The sequence below is a fragment of the Engraulis encrasicolus genome, chromosome 4, assembly GCF_034702125.1.
Source record: "Engraulis encrasicolus isolate BLACKSEA-1 chromosome 4, IST_EnEncr_1.0, whole genome shotgun sequence".
NCBI classification, from domain to species: Eukaryota; Metazoa; Chordata; class Actinopteri; order Clupeiformes; family Engraulidae; genus Engraulis; species Engraulis encrasicolus.
This window is the reverse complement of record NC_085860.1, coordinates 33,569,019-33,588,755: the sequence shown is the minus strand read 5'-3', so window position 1 is coordinate 33,588,755 and position 19,737 is coordinate 33,569,019. Positions and strand designations below refer to the sequence as shown.

The window sequence follows — 19,737 nt, the reverse complement described above, 5'->3', positions numbered from 1 at the left end:
ATTTAATTTAGGCCTACATTTCAACATTGCTTATTATTATTTAAATTATACAGTGGGCCTACTTGTAGGCCTTCTGCCATCCAGTCCTGGAGTGCTCCCAAGAGGGCCTACCCCTCCCAACCACACTCACAGTCAGACATACTTTCACTTCTAGTTCTGTCTAGTTCTGTACCCCCATTGCTTTACAACTACACTTTTAAATCCCAATATTTCATGCCCTACATCACATAGCCTACTGTGTAGCCGGTGCCTGTAGGCCTATAGCCTAAAATCCACACCTACCTACCTGTCAACATGAATAACGGACGATTCTATGCATACAACAAATAAAACACATTGCATGCTTGTATTATTCTGACTAGAGTTCAGGTTCTCCGGCATGTCAAGGAAAATGGGCCTCACAGCACATCTGAACCAAATGAACTAGTTCCAGGCTGCAGAAGTGTGGCCTCAGCCCACAGACCTAGATTAACCAGGTCTGTGCCTCAGCCTCGTTCTGGGCTTTTATTCTGAACAGCTAATAGCGGAAGCCAAGTTTGACATTTTTAGTCACGTGACTTTCTACAACCACGACCACGACAAGTTGCTTGAGCAGAATGCTGACGGGGATGTTACGATGTTACTGTAGGACACCGCACCAAGTTATCTCATGAACGATATCAGGCAAGTTGCAAGCATTTACTTTTATGGGTGACACATTATGGCAAAGTCCAGCGTATTGCTTTTCAATCTTGTTTTGAGTCCATGGCCATCTACATGCTAATGTAATGTGATTGCTAAGCTTGCAGCATGCCATGGACCAGGCTTGAACATCTCTACATTATCTCTCTAACATCACTAGTCTTTGGCGTAGCCTAGTTGTTAGTGAAACAAGCAAGTAGGCAAGCAATACCAATCTATGTGTCTGACTGACGCGACCACTTGTTATTCATTCTTTAGCAAACGTTCTCGTAAACATTAACTACTTTAAAAGCCAATGTACATTTGCCTCCGTAGAACTCAGGTCAGGTACAGGACACCGTGTCTTTCTTGCATCAGTTTTAGTGGGCCGCCCTGCCACCTGTCGAAATGATGAATGATGATGAATGCATTAACATGACTGTGCATAAATGTATGTATCCCTGCAGGAGGTGAAATGAGAGCAGTAGTAACGTTAACACTCGTGTGGTCCTGCACCTGCTTATCTCTGGTTGGTGGCACTCTGTCCAAAACAGACGGCAAGAAGGCCACCAAGTCACAAGAATCAGAGGTTAGTTTATAACACAACAGCCTTGATTTCAGACGTCACCACTCACATTTGACCTCTTTACTGAACAGTGACTACAGCCGAAATACTTAAGTACTAAAATGCAGTAGCCTACCTGTACTTTCTTGGAGTATTATTTTTTTGTTTATGTATTGAAATAAGTAATTTATGAAAAGTAAAGCACAAGTAAGTTCATTTGGAGGCAGTGGTTAACCTCTTTATTTGAGAGCTTTGTCTTTATGAGAATATTCATGATGCATTTGGGTTGTTCTATTGTTAAGTTTACTATCAGGCTTAACTTGCACAGCAGGGACTTTTGTACGTTTACTCTCAGAACTTAAAGTGATACTGTCCCGTTTTTGGAAATAAGCTTATTTTACACTTCCCCTTGAGTAAAATAATAGGGTTTTACCGTTCTCCTGTACTTTCATGATACAGTATATGTGTCTGTCTCCTCTCTCTTTAACTTGTTCTGTGTGTACGGTATGTCAGTCTGCAGTTGCTGACCGACCGGTTCAACAGCGAGGCCTGGTTGTGACAGACGCCCAATGGAGGGACATCGTCCGTGAGGAGAGGCGCTACTGTCCCCAAGCCATTTCCAAACGCCAGTTCCAAGGTGCAGTGCTTGGCTACATCACCCCTGTGAGTAAACGAATAGACATGCACAGTCAACCACAACACTGCATAAACAACAATCAAGAATGCCGTATTTCAATTCCTATTTATCATGACGTGATTCAAGATTTGTTTTCTTGCATCGCATTACAGTGGAGTACAAGAGAGTATCATTTATTAGATGAAGATGCCTTGATGCACATTTCACATTACAGTATGGTTGTGCTCCTTCCTGCCCTGTCCCCTCCCTGTCCTGTCTCTCCCTCTCACTCCCCAAACCTACAGTGGAACTCCCATGGCTACGACATCGCAAAGCTCTTTGGTCCTAAACTGACCTCCGTGTCTCCGGTGTGGCTTCAGATCAGACGCAGAGGTCCCGAGAGCTACCATGTCACTGGCCTGCATGACCATGACCCTGGTACGTACACACACACAAACACACACACACACACACACACACACACACACACACACACACACACACACACACACACACACACACACACACACACACACACACAAACACACACAATGTGTGCATGGCATTACATTTATCAGATGGTTTTATCCAACACGACTCGTATAGTGATGTGTATCTGTGTGTTTGCAGGCTGGGTCAAAGCTGTTAGAAAAGCCAACAAGAAGAACAAAATATGTGAGTAGTGTGAGTGCTGTCCGTGTTATTAGTTAGACACGGGTCAAGCTCCAGCACATCAGTCACTTGGGAGCTTAATGTATTTTTTCCCCCCAAATTTGTTAATGTTTTCATCTAGCTATAATAACAACCCAATCGTTCTGGATCTCTTTCTGTGCCTTAAACCCCTTTCTTCCCCTCCTTCCCTCCCCTCTCTCTCCGTTCTTCACCCCCTCCCCTAAACAAGTGCCTCGTTTGCTGTTTGACGGCTGGTCCTACCAGGACTACATGAGCGTACTGGACAGCGAGGATGAGATCGAGGAGCTGGGCAGGGAGATGGTGGACGTTGGAACGGTGGGTGAGGAGGAGGAGGAGGAGGAGGAGGAGGTGTTGTTATAGTTACACCGGTGTTGTATTTTCTGTTCTTCTTAGTGGTAGGTTGGTTTGGTAATGAAGGGTCAGTTGCTGGTCAGGATGAAGGTCTAGGTTATTTGACAAAGCTTGAATGCACATGTCCATGCTGAGGTCGGAGGTCAATTTGTTTTAAAAGGGTCCTCAACATTAGCCTGGGTCTCACGCAGACCCTCGTGCTATTTTCGCCCAATTTTTTGAGCTCCCAACAACCATCTGCGTGAGTACCAGGTTACCTCCACCTATGGTTGACGTAACTGGAGTATTTCGCCAATTATGGAATCATTTTTTGGAATAATAAGCATTTCGTATTTATCAGTACATGAACGGTGAATTGCACTTGCATGCGGTGAGATTAAGTCTGTCTCATGACCTAACCAAGATTATCTTTGTCTATAATAGAGGTAATTGGGATTCTGCTTAACTTTATAATGATGATAACTGGTCATTTTCTTTGACCCCACAGACAGAAAAGTTTGATGGCTTTACGCTGGAGCTGTGGAGTCAGCTGGGAGGAAACAAGCGAAAGTTAGTGTTGTTATTGTGTTCATGAACTGCCCCATCACACATCTTGTTTTACAATTAAATCACAGACGTAAAGTAGGCTACACAGTTCCCCCCTCTTGCCAACTGGTTCCTACTGCTATCAACTTTGCACTATAACCGTTTACACGATAACTGTTGCACAATAACTGTATGTCTATGTATTTTGTTAAGTGTGTGTGTGTGTGTGTGTGTGTGTGTGTGTGTGTGTGTGGTAGAGAGCTGGTGCATCTGGTGACTCACCTGTGTGAGATTCTGAATGCTGGGAAGCTGATTTGTGTCCTCGTCATTCCACCTGCTGTGGCCCCGGGGTAACAAGACACACACACACACACACAGCAACAACAACACCTGTGCTACCAACATCAAACTCGTCTCACACCATTTCAAGTACTTAGGAGCAGAGGTGTGACCAAGTCACTAATGTGCAAGTCACAAGTAAGTCTCGAGTCTTTCCACTCAAGTCCGAGTCAAGTCACAAGTCAAGACACATCTGACCAAGTCAAGTCCAAGTCCAAGTCGTACCCCAGCCAAGTCAAGTCCAAGTCCAAGTCTCATTTTTTTTCAAGTCCTTAACAAGTCACAAAGGGATTTTCTATTTGCAATCACAATTTCGATCATAAATTCATTAGTATAATAATGAGACCTAAGTAAAAAGATGACAATTACTAAAACAGTTGCTGAGAAATCAGTCTAAACCAAATTACTGCTTGTGCTGTGTATGTAAAATGTCATTTAATTTCATATTTTTTTCACATAAAAATACATTTCATGTGAATTTGTACTTAAACAAAGGAGCAACCATATGCCAAATATTTACTGTCCAGTGGGCAAATAGTCCTGTTTGCATGCATGTGTGCGTCTGTGTGTGTGTCTGTGTCTGTGTCTGTGTCTGTGTCTGTGTGTGTGTGTGTGTGTGTGTGTGTGTGTGTGTGTGTGTCCGTTCCATCAACTGCAGAAGACCAGTCATATCTAGTCAAGGTTGTATACAGACTCTAGCATCATAACGCTAAGGGCAGAGCTCTGGTTAACTTTTTCACTAGGAGCACAGGGCCACAGCTTTGGCTGGGCCCAGGACCAAAAACTCTGAATGCACCCCCTAAATCCACACCCCCGAAACTACAAGCCTTGACTGTTTTAACACCGTTTAATTTCAATGAGGAAAAAAATAGACTAAGCCAGGGATGCTGAGGTGGTCCCGGGGAAAGTTTTTTTCAGACATTAGGGAGATACATTACACTTCGGACCTGAAAACACGGATTCACGCTTTCATACAGCCGAGGCTACTATGTATATGAAGGGTTAAAGTAGTTCATGTCTTACAGGTGCTACCCAACGCCCCTCTCTTTACTGTAGTGTACCACTCCACTAATGTTAACATTTTGGTTTGGCTTTAAAAGATGCCATTTTCCTTAAGGTACCATATTAAGCTCACCATTCTCATCAAGATAATTCAAGAAAGTAATCAATAAAAAGACTTTTAAAATTATTATTATTCCTCCCAGTGTGTGTGTGTGTGTGTGGGGGGGGGGGATACACATGTGAGGCAGGGCGATGAGTTAACAGCACAGCTCAGCAGGAAGCTCTTTAAACCAAAAGCTGACCACTGACAGTGAACCCACCAATGAGCGCATGGTGCGGCGCACTATATGCTATCTGCTGTAGGCTTTGTGCCAACAGTATTTAGCCTAGAAGACAATTGTCCACATGGGCTAAGAAATGAGGACAAATTTAGGCCTAGTTAGTTAGTTGGATTAAATTCCTGAAAATTGTTGAAGCTGTATCGGCATTGTCGGTTTCCCCCTCACATTCTCACCGCAATGACCAATCACGAAAACATTTCTACTGCGTCAAAGTCCGCGCTAGAACATTCGTTTGCAGGATGGTCATCCACGTCTTGTTATATTAGCCTACTAGACTTCTTCTCGGGGCTTATTCGCCTGCACGCTGCCGTAGTCTGAAATAATGCAAATTAGACCTAAACGTGGCGTGAGAATGTCAGTTCACGAGCCAAACTTGTTCTGCGCTTCTACAGTAGGCAATAGGAAGAAGTACGGTGTATAATGCCCTATCCAACATTTCGCTCTCATTTTTTCTCTAAGTGGATGAATCTTCCCTGTGCTGTTTGGTGTGCCGCTTGCAGTAGGCTACTATCCAGTTACTGAATGCCCGACGTTTGCAGTCAGTCACGTCAAAATGTGTCGCATTGTTGTCTGCGCCTCTCACCCTCGTCTCGCTGTCCTCCCTCTCCCCCACAAAGTCACTTGTATGCATGCATCTTCAGAAAGAATAAGTTCTCCCACCGTGCACGTCACAGATTGTAGCCAAACAAAGTTCTGAATCTATGTTTCCTGATTTTTGTTTATTTGGAAAGCAGGGTTTAACAAGCCAGTTCTCCAGTGCTTGCGTCGTGCTCTGCTCTAACCTGTCATTTCCAAGCAACGGCAATTGTGACTCCAAACTTCCAAAATTACCAACCAAAACATGTTTGAACTGTGAGAAACTTAATATAAGATTGAGTCGACACCATGAGATACAAGTTTCACGAGCGCAAGATGGGGAGCAGCGCGAGATAGGTTGGGCAACAGGGCGCTTTATCCACGGGAAGCCGAGCCATGCATGTCTTGCACCACTCAGCAATAGCGTGCGTCGGCTTGCGTTTCTTTAGCCATGGACTAGACGCATTGAATGTGCCCAGTGAGTTAGTCTGTGAAATAGCGTCCTGATGCCCATTTAATAAGGTTAAAAATAGGCTATTAAAAGAAACGTTTAAACTTTGACTCTAACCCACTACAAGCGTGAACTTATGCCAGCTGTCTCCTAACTGGAGTCCCCTCAACTTGCCGGTCACATTTCTTTCGTCCACAAGAATGGCGGAAATTTCCCAAAAGCAAATGCATGCTTATTGCGCAATGCTCCGCTCTGACTTATTGTCCGACTTCGTAGGTTTTCATCGTTCTAAGAACAATAGGCCTACCTAGGCTACTTTTAGCTGTGTAGGCTATGCTCAAACTCGGTTGGCAAATCTGCATCTCCATTGTCTGACGCCCCATTAATAACTTTATGGCGAACTCTTCCACAACCAGCAAATTACCTCATCCAGCTTAGTCTCATACTGCAGGTGGGAGATTGTTTTTCAACTGATTTCAGACATCTCAAAACGCATATGCTTCGCACAATGCAGCATTGGTGTGTAGCCTACAGACGCGTGTTGCACATCACACTCCCCACCACACACTCTTCCTACAACATTGATAGAAAATATTTTGTTGATCAGAGTGTCGAGATCAGAGATAAGATCAAACTTCCATACAAGAATGTAAAACGAGTTGTGGAGAGAGGGAGACAAATTAACTTCCGCGATGGTAACCGCGATGGTAACATCGGATGGTTTAAAATGTGGGCTATGTTTGTTCTGGAGACTCTGAGATGGTGTTTCACTGTTGCCGCTAGTCGCAGCGTCCAGGCTCCATAGCACCGCTTACAGCAATGACGTGATTCTAACAAAGAATATGGGGGGGGGCTGTTGCATTCTGCAGACAAGGGTCTGACTTGTTACAAAAAAATAGACCAAACGTGGCAAGTCACGCCAAGTCATTGCAAGTTACAACTGTCAAGTCCAAGTCGAGTCCCGAGTCAAAGGCGTGCAAGTCGAGTCGAGTCGCAAGTCCTTTCTGATCTTGAAATTTCAAGTCGCAAGTCTTCACACCGCTGACTCGAGTCTGACTCGAGTCAAAGTCACTAGACTCGAGTCCACATGTCTGCCTAAGAGACATGCATGTATAAACCTACTATCTTTGCCTGCTTTATGCAAACACTGACGGATCTATACAAAATCTTCACGTGCGTGCGTGCGTGTGTGTGTTGTAGAACGGGCCAGCCAGGGATGTTTGGTAGAGAGGAGTTTGAGAAACTGGCTCCTGTGGTGGATGGCTTCAGCCTCATGACGTATGACTACTCCGGTCCCAATGGGTAAGCACACACACAGTCTAAAATAAAACTTGTTCACTCTTAGAGGATGAAAATGGTTCCTTCCCTGAAACTGTTAATTAAGTTAACATTTGAGCGTCAGAAACAGGAAAGGTCCAGATCCTGATTCATTTTAGTTGCATCAGGCCAGAGCATTCTCACTCATACTTATATTAATAATATTGTAGTAATAAATCTATTGGTTACAGTATGTTGAAGGCAGTATAAAAGTTGAGAGAATGGTGTGTTGTATTCAGACAGCCGAGAGAGTTCAATAAAATTGCTTTGTTGTGCCCTATTTCTTACTTGACCTGACCTGTCACATCCTGTTTCACATTTATTTGAATGTTTATTTATGTACCGTAATGGTTTTATATAATAAGGATAATGCCTAAAAATAACCATCCCTGTTAAGAAAAAAAAAATGACCATGTAAATATGCCAAAAAGAACCCTTGGCAGGAGTTAGAAAACGACCAACATTCATACAACCCCAAAGAGGTTGAAAGATCATTTTAAATTAGATAAGTTCACTGTATCGTTCAGCCTCATTGTACAATATTCCTTTGTTATGATGCTCTATGAGCCAGGCCCGGCCCCAGTGCTCCGTTGCCATGGATGCGCGACTGTGTGCTGCAGCTGGACCCACAGGGCCAATGGAGGCAGAAGATTCTGCTGGGCCTCAATCTCTACGGCCTGGACTTCTCCACTCAAGGAGGGGCAGATCCCTTACTGGGCGACCGGTTAGTCGCACACAACACACACACACACACACACACACACACACACGCGCGCACACACACACACACACACACACACACACACACACACACACACACACACACACACACACGTAGGCACATGTGCTCGTACAGGTCAGTGGCTCATGCTCATAAAGCACCCTGCACTAGACGGTGTACAGAGGATCTCGACCTGCATAATTGAGCTATGGTTTACTTCATACTTCACACACACTACAACCAAAAGGCATCTGGACAACTGCCCCTCTTCCATGTTCACTGATTGGCTGGTTTGAGATATCTCCTATGAAGTTGCTTTCAACAAGATCTGGTCCAGACACCTCTTTATGAATGTACATGTTACTGTATGTGCATAAAAATGGGACTTTTGCTTTATGTTGCTGACTACCAAGAGTACCTACCGGTACATGTAATAAGTATAGGGCAGTCACACCTTATGGGTAGGGAGTTGTCTACAGCAGTGTTTCTCAACAGGGGTGCCGGGGCACCCTGGGGTGCCGCGGAAACGTGGCTGATAAAGAAAATGTATGTAATATAATACATATTTGTCTAAATCGATAAGTTAATGCTAGTCAGTGGAATCTTTCATCTGCCATTTACGCACGATAAAGTAAATATAGGCCACCCCAGTCAGCTGCAACTTCAAACATAGGTCGTGTGACGTTTCCAAATGTGTTACTTTTCTAAGCTTGTGTGGTATCGGATGCGATGCCATGTTACGGCTTGTTGGTTTGGGGTGCCTTGAATTTTTTCATGAATTGAAAGGGTGCCTCGCCTTAAAAAAGGTTGAGAAACACTGGTCTACAGGGTTGAAAGCGATACCAGTAGGAATGTGGGTGCTTGCCATGGCTATTTTGCTCCAGACCATGACTCTACATTGCTCCAGTGGGTTTGGATAAAAGTGCCAGCGAAGTGTAATGCAGCAATAATAATAATAATAGTAATAGTAAGCACAGCACGTGTACCCTTGCCTTCTGCTATACTGCATCAGCTTGTCTATTGTTCCTGCAGGTACGTTGAGTTGCTGAGGGAGGTGAGACCCAAGCTGCAGTGGGACGAGCAGTCAGGAGAACATCACTTCAGCTATAAGAGGTGTGTGCATGTGTGGATATATTTATATTTATTTATATTAATATTTATTATTATTTCACAATGCTACTATCACAATGTCAGAAGCATCACAATAGGACATAACTGAAAATGCACAACAATACCTCTGTTTATTATGTTCTATGCATGTCTTCTGTTGCCTAGTCTTGCACTTTATATATCTGTATGTGTATTGCATAGGTACTCTAGGTATAATGTATGTGTACCGTCTATGTCTAATTGACAATGTCCATGTATGCCTGGGAAAGTAAGGAACGTAATTTCAATTCTTTGTATGACCAGCGCATGTAACAAAATTGAAAATAAATTGACTTGACTTGATGTGGCACATACATGTGCAGTAGTAGTAAATTAAGCTTGTAACACTCCCACATTTTGTTTATGAAATTACGCCAAGGCAAATAGCCCTATGCATGTCTGTCTTGTCGAATCCAGCCGGAGAGTTCTCTTTCAGTTTCTCTTCAAGACCAGTCTTTCTTCTGATTATAGTAGAGGAAAGGTTCATCACAGCGGGAAATTAATTTCGAAAAAAGAAACTACAAAACATATCTAGATGCTGTGGTAAACATTCTAAACATGACCACTTTGTGTTTCTGTGTCTGGCTTATGGCAAAGCAGCAGCAACGGCGTGAAGCATGTGGTGTACTACCCAACACTCAAGGTAAGAAAGCACTGAAACAGCTGAAGTTATTCATAACAGGCAGAGGCTGACAAACTGGTTTAAGACACCGGCCATATACCATGCATTTTATCAGAGCTCTCAGTGAACTGGCAGTAACGCAGTAGTACTATGCAAAACGGTACTATGCAAAACTTTGTGTGTCCCTCTATTATCTCATCATACATGTATGTAAACTTTTGTAATAATGGTGCACAACAGCATCATTCGCTGTTCTTTGCCACAGTTACAAAAGCTTTTCTGGAAGGTTCGACATCGTTTCTCCACTGTCAGAAATGTAGTGCAAAAGTCGAAGAGCATAGTAATGGTCTGCGCAAAAGGAAGATGTTGGTTGGCCAAAAGAAGCTCACACTTGCACACCTGTAACAGGAAAAGGTTAAATTGGAAGGGTGACACACTAAAATGGTTTCCTGGGTGATGCATTGCATGAGCTGCAAAAAGGCACGTCTGGACATGTCAAAAGCATTTTGGGAAATCATCTGTGTATACTGTACATGTGACACTTGTTGCCTGATATGTAGATTAATTTCCTCCGGGATTAATAAAAGTACTCTACTCTAGAGTATCATTATGAGCGAATCCTTCTCTCCATTTTGACCGTTGACCTCCCTCTCCCTCCCCAGTCCATGCAGCTGCGGATGAAGCTGGCCACAGAGCTGGGTACGGGCATCTCCATGTGGGAGCTGGGCCAGGGCCTGGACTACTTCTACGACCTGCTTTGATTGACCAAAGGGACCAAATGCTCAGAAGGACCATATCAGCTGTGTGTGAGCGTGTACGCGTGTGTTTGTGCTTGTGTATGTCTGTGTCTGCTTGTGTACATGTGTGTGGATATATGTGTTGCTTTGTTCAGGGATTACCACACTGGATATCAGGGTGGAGCGCCGTGATGGCATTCGTAAGACAAAAAAGGAGGAATTGTAGACTTGCAATATGTTGTTCTCATCCTCACATGACGGTTATAAACTCACCACTGGTATTCCAAGAAGACCTAATCCAGAGGAGTGGAGCGCACTGACTGAAATGGACATTCAGATGTGAAGCCAGTGACTGAGGCTATACAAGCCGTTTGCAACAGCCCAACCAATCATTTTCCACCACTGCCTGAGTAGGCCATGAATGCAAGTCAGACGGCAGATTTTTCTTTTTCATTTTAATAAAAAAAAAAGATTCACATGCAGTGCAGTACTGTTGGCAGAGGACAGAAGTTTTGTGTACTTTGACAGCAGACACACGACATGACATGGTGCGATTATCATGGGTGGCGTTTGGTGTGCCGTGTGAGTCAGCCCGCGGTAAGGTTTTAGAAGGAAGCAAATCATCTATCGACTTCCTGTGAAAATACCACAGAGGAAGTCCTTATCACACCTTTTAAACTAACACATCCTGGGCAGTTTAACACCAACTCATCTCATGTGCCAAATGTGTATGTTACTCAGATACTTGCGCCTCAGCACTTCATCTGATAAGAGCTAATGGGTAAACATATATTTGGTTTGTTTTTTTAAAAAGGTACTGTTGGCAGTTTTATATGAAAATTAAAAATATGAAAGAAATGAAAAATGAAAAATAAAACATGTGAAATGGGACAAAAACTTGGTGTTGTAATATTTAAGCATCTGTGCAGTTTGCTTTTCGTCAGGTGTTCCGGGGGTGTCATAAAGGGACGGAGAACAATTGCCCACTGAATTACAATATTTGTTTTCCAGGGCTGAGGGTTGTTTTGTGAAGGTATGGATGGACCTTTTTCACATCACGCAAGACACCTTCGATTCAATATATCTGAAGCAGGCACAAGTTGCATCTGTTGGTATAAACGCAACTTGTTTGTCATTGTGATTACTAGGTAATTATAGCTGGAGAGAGGCAGGAAGTCCAGCTCTAAAATTATCCAGCTCATATCCACCAAATACTAAGAAGACTTACTAGCCAGAAAATACATTGCATACATTGCATACATTGCCAATGATGAAGTATGGCTAGAGATATGCCAACATAATCTACTCTCTCTGGTATGGCAGTACCATTGGGTCAAAAAGATGTCAAGACAGTGACAGGACCAAGGCTGGAAATTGAACAATTGAAAGCGGCAGTGTGGAGAACGCACCCTTCAAATCACCTCAAGGGTGGTCTAAAATTCCAGCAGAGCATTGTAGGAAACTCATAGATGATTATCAGAAGTGGTTGTTCGCCGTTATTTTGTCTAAAGCTTGTGCTACCAAGTATTAGGCTGAGGTTGTCAATACTTCTGTCCGGCCCATTTTTGGAGTTTTGTGTAAAATGGTCATTCATTTGACTTTTTTTTCATTCTCTTGTGTTTTTTCATTGCAAGACAAACAAATGAAGATCTTAATAGCAAAGCATTTGTGATTGCAGTTATTTTCTGGAAGAAATTGAGTATTACTTGACAGAATTGAAGGGGTGCCAATACTTTTTGCCATCACTGTATGCTTACAATAACACTTACTGTATAGTCCTCATACTACATTCTATTATGTTTGTACTCAACATTCGCTTTCTTTTCAGGCACCTATTGGTCATTTCCTGTTGTTGGTAGTTGCAAAACCGAGCTAGCACTGTGTTGTAGAAAAGGCTTGGAATGATATCGATGAGGGCACAGAGCAAGCTATAGATGTAGAAGATGAGTAATTTTCTAGTTTGCCGTTACGTCCCAGCAAAGCATGTTGCTGTGATGTTGGAACATTCCCTTTCTCAAAGTTGGTCCTGTGTATTAATGTCCTTTGTTGAAATATTGTTGTGTTGTGCTAATGTCCTTTGTTGAAAAATGGTTGTGCTACACAATTGTATCATACCGTAAGTGTTATACAAGTGATCATTAGCAATATTATCACTCCAAACCGCTTTTCCTCAAAAGGAACCCAAGTCAAAAACAAAAACAAAAACTACTGGCTGGAATGTCCATTCATAATGACAAAGAATTGGTCCTCATGTGGGTGAGTAATTGGTCCGGTTTGAATCAGCTGTGGTGCTGTGTTGAGCTGAGCTACAGTAGTACTGTATTATGAGCGAGCACTGTTGCACAGAAGGATGAGGTTGTTGATGGCCAGTGTGGAAGACTGCAGGTTCTGACCTGTCACGAGGTGCCGGTCCAGGACCACATGCAGCGCATCCTCCTGGCTCGCTGGGGAAATGGGCAACAGAGACAGAACCATTAGAGTGGGATCAGATACTGTATGCAGAGAGAACAATATGTGTGTGCAACAAACACTTGAGTACAGTAATACGTGTTGAACCGTTATTAATTGCCCTTCACATCCATCTGAACTCTGAACGTTAAAATTTTCTCTAATCTTAGCTCTGCATAAACGGGTAATGTTGAGGTGTTGGTGATGGACTGCCTCGCGGACACATTATGCAAGTAATTTACTCTCTGACCTATGATCATCTAAACTTCAAAAATGCATGACATCACTGGCCACGGCAGTGCTGCTATCAGGTCTCCATAGTAATAAAGTCATTGTGCTTCCTGTTCCAGAGTGAAACCATGAAATGCTGGCTGAACAAAACAAGTTACCAATACAAAACAAGTTACCAATAAAAAATGTGTGTGTGGGGGGAATGTTATAATGCACTCTACTAAAAAAATGTATTGCTTGTTATTATTCCTGGGTGCCAATTCGTTACAAAAAAAAAAAAAAAAACAATTCAAAAGAAAGCACTCCTGATCACATTCTCCTTTACTGCCTGTCAAACGTTTTTGTCATCTCCGTTCTTCATTGTCAGGCCTCACCTGACAGCTCATAAATGCATGCACCCATACGTGTGCGTGCAGAAATGCGTGCACACACACAAACACATACCTGAGTAGGATCCTCCACTGTCTTTTACAAAGTCCTCCACAATGAGGGGCAGGTTGGCAAAGTCTGGGGAACGAACAAGTTCAAAGACCGAGGGCTGGAAAACAAGAAGTCAAGGCTCAGTTAAGAAACTAGTCCTGTGTACAGTAAGTATGAGTATGTGACTATCATTCTTGCATTACAGAGCCATAGCCAGTGGGGCAACATACAGGGGTTGGACAAAATAATGGAAACACCTGTCATTTTAGAGTGTGAAGTTCATCTTCATTAATTGCAAATTGCACCAAATGAAGTGTGAAGATTAAATTAACAGGGTAAGAGCACAGTTTTGCTCAAAATCATCAGAGTTCAAAAGGAGAAATTCTTGGTGCGCATGTAACTGTTGCATCTCTGACCGAGACAGCAAGTCTTTGTGATGCATCAAGACTCAAGAGCTACGGTATCCAAGGTAATGTCTGCATATCACCAAGATAGATGAATCACATCCAACAGGATTAATTGTGGATCCAAAATGACAGATGCAAAATAGCTGTGGATGCAAAATGACAGGTGTTTCCATTATTTTGTTTGTGCTGGTTTAACGTATAATATTTGTTATTTCTATTGCATTAATAACAACAACAACAACAACAGGGCCATTCCATGTCAAACGTGTGTGTTAAACACTTCATCAAACATTCAAACCAAGAAAAAAACGTTTTTACGAGATCAGTTTGAATCCACTGAATCTGATCTAATGTTTGAATGGTACCAGATATGGCTCTGGATAGTACAGCACACTAGCACCCTCTGCTGGTGAAAGAAGGGTATTGGTGACTCACCCCTGTAAGGCAATATCCACTGAACATCCACCGTTGTCCCTCTGTAGCACAGCAGAGGGCAGACACTCCCTGGCCTATTGCACAGACTGGCTCTACACACACACACACACACACACACACACACGTTAGGAGGGAGTATAGCATATTCATCTGAATAATAGTATGAATCAAATCTTTGTAAGAGCAGCGAAAGACAAGAGGTAAACCAAGGTCAAGGATGTGAGTGAGTGCCTGTGTGTCTTACTCTGTTGAGAGGTAAAATGTGTGAGTATTCGAGCCAGAGAGCCACTGTGGGCCAGGTCAGTCAGGGCACCGGGGCAGTCTGGGATCAACAGAGCCTGGTAACGGGCACCTACACAAAGACACACATACACACGCACGCACACAAACACACACACACACAAACAAATAAATCAGCAAATGCAGACGTGCAGAGAGGTGTCATAAATCCTGCCACAATTTCTTTCCAACACCGATGATTTTCCGACTTTATTTGATAGGACAGTGCGAGAGGTAGCCTGGGAACTCCCATACTGCCTTTAGTTCTACACAATCGTTTCGATCTGAAAGATCTCACTTGTGATTAGGTCTGGTGTTAACCAGGCAATGCGAGAGGTGGACAGGAAGCGAATTGGGAGAAAGACGGGGAGGGGTCGGCAAAGGACCCAGGCCGGGGAATCGAACCCGGGTCAGTCGCATGGCAGGCGAGTGCCTCAACACAGGTGAATTAACTAATCAACTGGCATACCTGCTTTGAATGACAACTCAGTATGATCGGATGGCAGAATCAAATTTCTGTTTTAGTTTTGGAACCAGGGAATCACAACTCTGCCAGTGTATGACTATCAAAATGTTTTTTTTTCTGTTGGTTGTACCTGAGGTGTGTGTGTGTTTGTGTGTGTCTGTGTGTGTGTGTGTGTGTGTGTGTGTGTGTGTGTGTGTATACTGCACCAATCTACACATCTATCACTGCTATTGGAGCACACCAACAAGGTGGGGCCCTCGCTCCATGTGGGGCCCAAATCCTGGATCCCACATGTCTTGACCCCTTTTGCTGGGGTAGTTTTGTTGGTACAGCATTCTCTAGCTATTGTTAGGGTTAATATAAATGGAAGTCAATGGGATGACCCCACAAAGATATTACGGCTGGGCTGCGTGCGTGTGTGTGTGTGTGTGTGTGTGTTTGAGTGAATGAGAATAATCTTACCATCTATGGACTCCAGCTTGGCAGGGGTAGCGTATGGCTTTACACTGAAGTCCTGCACCCACCTGGCTGTGCTCTCGTCTACCCCTCCAAAATCAATGGGCTTCCCCTACGGCAACACACACACACACACACACACACACACACACACACACACACACACACACACACACACACACACACACAGTTCATAATGCTGAGATCTCTCTCTCGCTCTCTCTCTCTCCCTCACCAACTCACCCACTCGCATGCACGTATGCAAACACACGCACACAAGCAAGCACACAGTTCATAATGGTGAGATCTCTCTCTCTCTCTCTCTCTCTGTCTCTCTCTCTCACACACACACGCACACACACACACGCACGCACGCACGCACGCACACACACAAAGCCTTAAATATAAAACCCCTCAGTAGCCTATTCCCATTGGGTGAAAAGAGGCAAGTGCCCCTCTGTCTTACCCCACCCTACGCACCCACCGATCCTTACCCCAGGAGTTGCCGTCTGTAGGTTGAACACTGAACTGCAAAGTGTGAAGGCCTGGTGAAAGGAGGAAGCATTCACCCCTAGAGGAAGCACACAAAGGTATTCTGAGTTGCCATTCATGTTAGGCTACTGGCAGACTTTGGGATGAACAGTCCACAACACTGAAACATGACATGCTGGCTGCATGTCATGTATCATACTTTTTATTATCATTATTATTTTTACTGTACCTACAGTGCCTTCAAAAAGTCTACACACCCCTCCTCAAATGTCAGGTTTTTGTGATGTAAAAAATGACAGAAAGACAAATAAATTCACAGCTTTTTCCACCTTCAATCTAAACTATTAACCTGTACAATGCAATTGAGAAACAAGCATGAAGCTTTAAAGGGAAACAATAGAAAATAAAAAACCTCAGTTAATATGGTTGCATAAATATACACACCCTTAAATTAATACTTAGTTGCAGTACCTTTGGGCTTGTCTGGGCTATTCCAAAACCTCAATCTTATTCTAGTGAAGCCATGCTTTTGTAGACTTAGGCGTGTGCTTGGAGAAATTGTCGTTCTGAAAGATTAGCTCCTCTGCATCTTCACCTTTCTACCAGGGGGGCGAAGGTTTTGTGCCACTACCACGGCCCCTGTGAAGATTTTCACAATTCCCTCCTCCCTAATGAAGGCCCCAGTTACAGCTGAAGAAAAACAGCACACAAGAACAATGCTGCCACCCCCATACTTCATGTTAGGTATGGTGTTATTCCGGTGATATTTTGCGCCAAACATACTCTTTTGAATTATGACCAAAAAGTTCAATCATGGTGAGGTAAATTTCTCCAAAAATATTTCTGTAATCTCCCAAATGCATGTGGGAAGATGTGTTATGGTCAGGTGAAACTGAGGTTGAACATTTTGGACATTTGGACTTTGAGGGTGTGTATATTTATGCAACCATGTTAATTGAAGTTTTTTATTTTCTATTGTTTCCATTTAAAGCTTTATGCTTGTTTCTCAATTGCATCGTACAGGTTAATAGTTTAGATTGAAGGTGGAAAAAGCTGTGAATTTATTCGTCTTTCTGTCATTTTTTTACATCACAAAAACCTGACATTTGAAGAGGGGTGTGTAGACTTTTTGAAGGCACTGTATACATGTTACATTACATATTAAATATGTGCGCTGCATTACCTGGCCTAATGAAAAAGCTACTTGGCCTATTAGTGTGCTGTTAGTGAACTGAACTGCAGTCAGTTGCCTATGCAGTATTTGTGACAGGTAAGTTCTGCAAAAGTGCTATCGTCCAGTCTTTTGCGCACGAAAATACTGCAATCCTACATTTCCCCCGGGTGATGGGAACCAGCGACATGAGTCTTCTTCAGACACAGAGGGTTCTCATTGGGTCTGTTTCAGTCAGCAGCGTGCAAAATGTACGTTTTAGAGTGAGTATTCAAACGCTACTTACCTTGCGGTGCAGCGCTTGCCACAAGTAGGCATGTCGGTTTAGATGACATTGTGGTTTTCTGTGTGTTTTTGTTTTTGTTTTTATTTTTACAAACACTTTGAATCACCCAGTCTGGGTCTTGCTAGCTAGGATGGACAATGCAAAACCACGGTCTCCGAGTCTGCACCAGGAGTGTGTAGGATCACGGCCACTGTTGCTAAAGACACCGATATGGATGCTGAATGTTACGACTATAATTTCATTACAAAGCATGCATTACAGTAGAGAACATTTTACAAGGAATTCTCACTGCTTGCTGTCAGCTGACTGTTGTTTTCCTGTAGTCCGCTAGTAAATACATTCCCCGTGAAACAAAGACGTGCTATTAGTTCCGTGAGAGGAATTTGTGGTCCTAGAGTACAAATTTTGAGTAGCCTATTTGTTTTCAGTAATCAATAATCAGAATAGAACTACAGCTACAATGTGCCAAAATAAAAGGTGGTAGGCTACTTTTCTGTTTTTTTCTATTTTTATTTTTTTTCTCCCCAGATTCTGATTTTGGTCAGTGCATGCATTGTCAGACAGAAACCCAAACAGAACATGCATGTGATGCAGCTTGAATGTCATGTCAATGTTGGTGGTGTCAGTCATTCAAAGAACCCAGCGCCAGCAGTGCATGGGCAAAATACATTTAGGCCTAAAGAAGGCTTTGCTAAATCTGTCAATTCAATGCAATGTGCATGTCTGTATAATGGCCTGACAGTAGCCTAGGCCTACAGCAAGTAATCCAAAGTATTTGGATTAGGCTTATTGAGTAGCCTAATGTAGGCCTAATAAATTACGTTAAGATTCATTTTGAGGCTGTATTCTGTAATTTGTAGGGGAATACATTTCAAAAGTATGCTTCACAATACTGCACCCAACTGATGGTTTTAATCCAAACAAAGTGATTAGGCTAAGGCATACAGTCTTGGTTATATAGTCCTTGGAGCAATAGACCTATTGGAGTTGGCACCTTGCTCAAGGACACTTGTTCACCCATGGATGAATGCAGAGACGATTCTAGTGTCAGTGTCCCCACGCAAAAAAAAAAACCCAAGGATGAACATTCAAAACAAATTGTAGCTATTATAGTTTAAAGTCGAGCTGTTTTTCACCATCTAGGCTTGGGGGCCCCAAGCAGCTGCCTGCCTAGCCTGGTGACAAGATGCGCCTCGGGATGGATGAAGTTGTGGGCAGAGGTCAGAGTGCGATTAGAACCTGGATGACCTATATTTTATGTATATTACGGACATATGTTTACAGCCAGTGCAAATTAAAAACGCAAGGTTAGGATTGAGAACTTTTTATTTAATATCAACATCATTACTTATGTCAGTCTACATCTGTGATAGAAAAGGTCCTAGATTGCACTTTGAAAAATATAAAGTAAAATATAACTTCTGTTTTTGTGAACTTAAGCCTTATGGTGGGTGTGGCATGTCAATATTTAAGCAAAGCATTTCTCAATCTATTACAATCAATATGCCTATATCAAACCGTCTCCTGTTCTCTAGAGTTTAACTTATTCATAAACACTGACAGAGGTATCAAAAGTAAAAGTAGACGTACAAAAAAAAATATTGCCACAATTTCCTTCCAACAAAAGTGACTTTACTGAGTAACTGAAACCAATGTACCTGTGCTCTGATTGGATCAAATGTGTGGGATTTCTTATTAGGTTTTCAGGTTTATTCTATCACGAATCAATCCACCTCATTAGGTACAATGGAATAACTGGGATAACAGCTATGTAATAGGCTATGAGCTGTTGTACCATCAATTTACTTTAACTTTTACTTTTTGACACCTCTGAACACTGACCCTTCATGATTTCATTATGTATTGGAAAACGGAAATCACATAAGGTCACAGAAAGCTTCATCAGCCGTCCAGCAGCAGCAACAACAACGCCTCATCTTCTTCTCAGTCGTCTCTCCTCCTCTCAGAGCTTGATCAGGGT

The 19,737-nt window shown here is 42.8% G+C and overlaps 3 protein-coding genes across 5 annotated transcripts in view; 1 reads left to right on the top strand and 2 right to left on the bottom strand.

The window, feature by feature from the left end:
* Positions 1–532: 532 nt before the first annotated feature.
* chid1 (chitinase domain containing 1) lies at positions 533–10,885 on the top strand. Of its 2 annotated transcripts, none has more exons than XM_063197258.1 (13): positions 533–663; positions 1,128–1,249; positions 1,739–1,888; positions 2,147–2,279; positions 2,472–2,516; positions 2,743–2,849; positions 3,373–3,434; positions 3,668–3,760; positions 7,320–7,421; positions 8,008–8,160; positions 9,190–9,270; positions 9,904–9,949; positions 10,591–10,885. In XM_063197258.1, exons 2-13 carry the CDS (start codon positions 1,136–1,138, stop codon positions 10,687–10,689), a joined length of 1,185 nt encoding a protein of 394 aa, XP_063053328.1. In that variant the 5' UTR covers positions 533–663; positions 1,128–1,135; the 3' UTR covers positions 10,690–10,885. The 2 variants fall into 2 exon arrangements, with proteins under 2 accessions (XP_063053328.1, XP_063053329.1); XM_063197259.1 differs by having other exon boundaries at positions 538–663; positions 9,907–9,949.
* A 665-nt stretch (positions 10,886–11,550) lies between these two features.
* gatd1 (glutamine amidotransferase class 1 domain containing 1) lies at positions 11,551–18,068 on the bottom strand. The gene is made up of 7 exons (XM_063197261.1): positions 17,757–18,068; positions 16,302–16,378; positions 15,814–15,919; positions 14,851–14,958; positions 14,607–14,698; positions 13,789–13,882; positions 11,551–13,109 (listed from the first exon to the last, which is right to left on the bottom strand). The coding sequence occupies exons 1-7, from the start codon at positions 17,803–17,805 to the stop codon at positions 12,988–12,990; spliced, it is 648 nt and encodes a 215-aa protein (XP_063053331.1). The 5' UTR covers positions 17,806–18,068; the 3' UTR covers positions 11,551–12,987.
* Positions 18,069–19,064: 996 nt separating this feature from the next.
* Positions 19,065–19,737, bottom strand: part of cd151 (CD151 molecule) — a 12,948-nt gene continuing 12,275 nt past the window's right edge. For both annotated transcript variants that reach the window (XM_063197256.1, XM_063197257.1), the window contains one exon: positions 19,065–19,737. This exon is cut by the window's right edge and continues 155 nt beyond it. The gene's annotated coding sequence lies outside the window, so the exon portion shown is untranslated.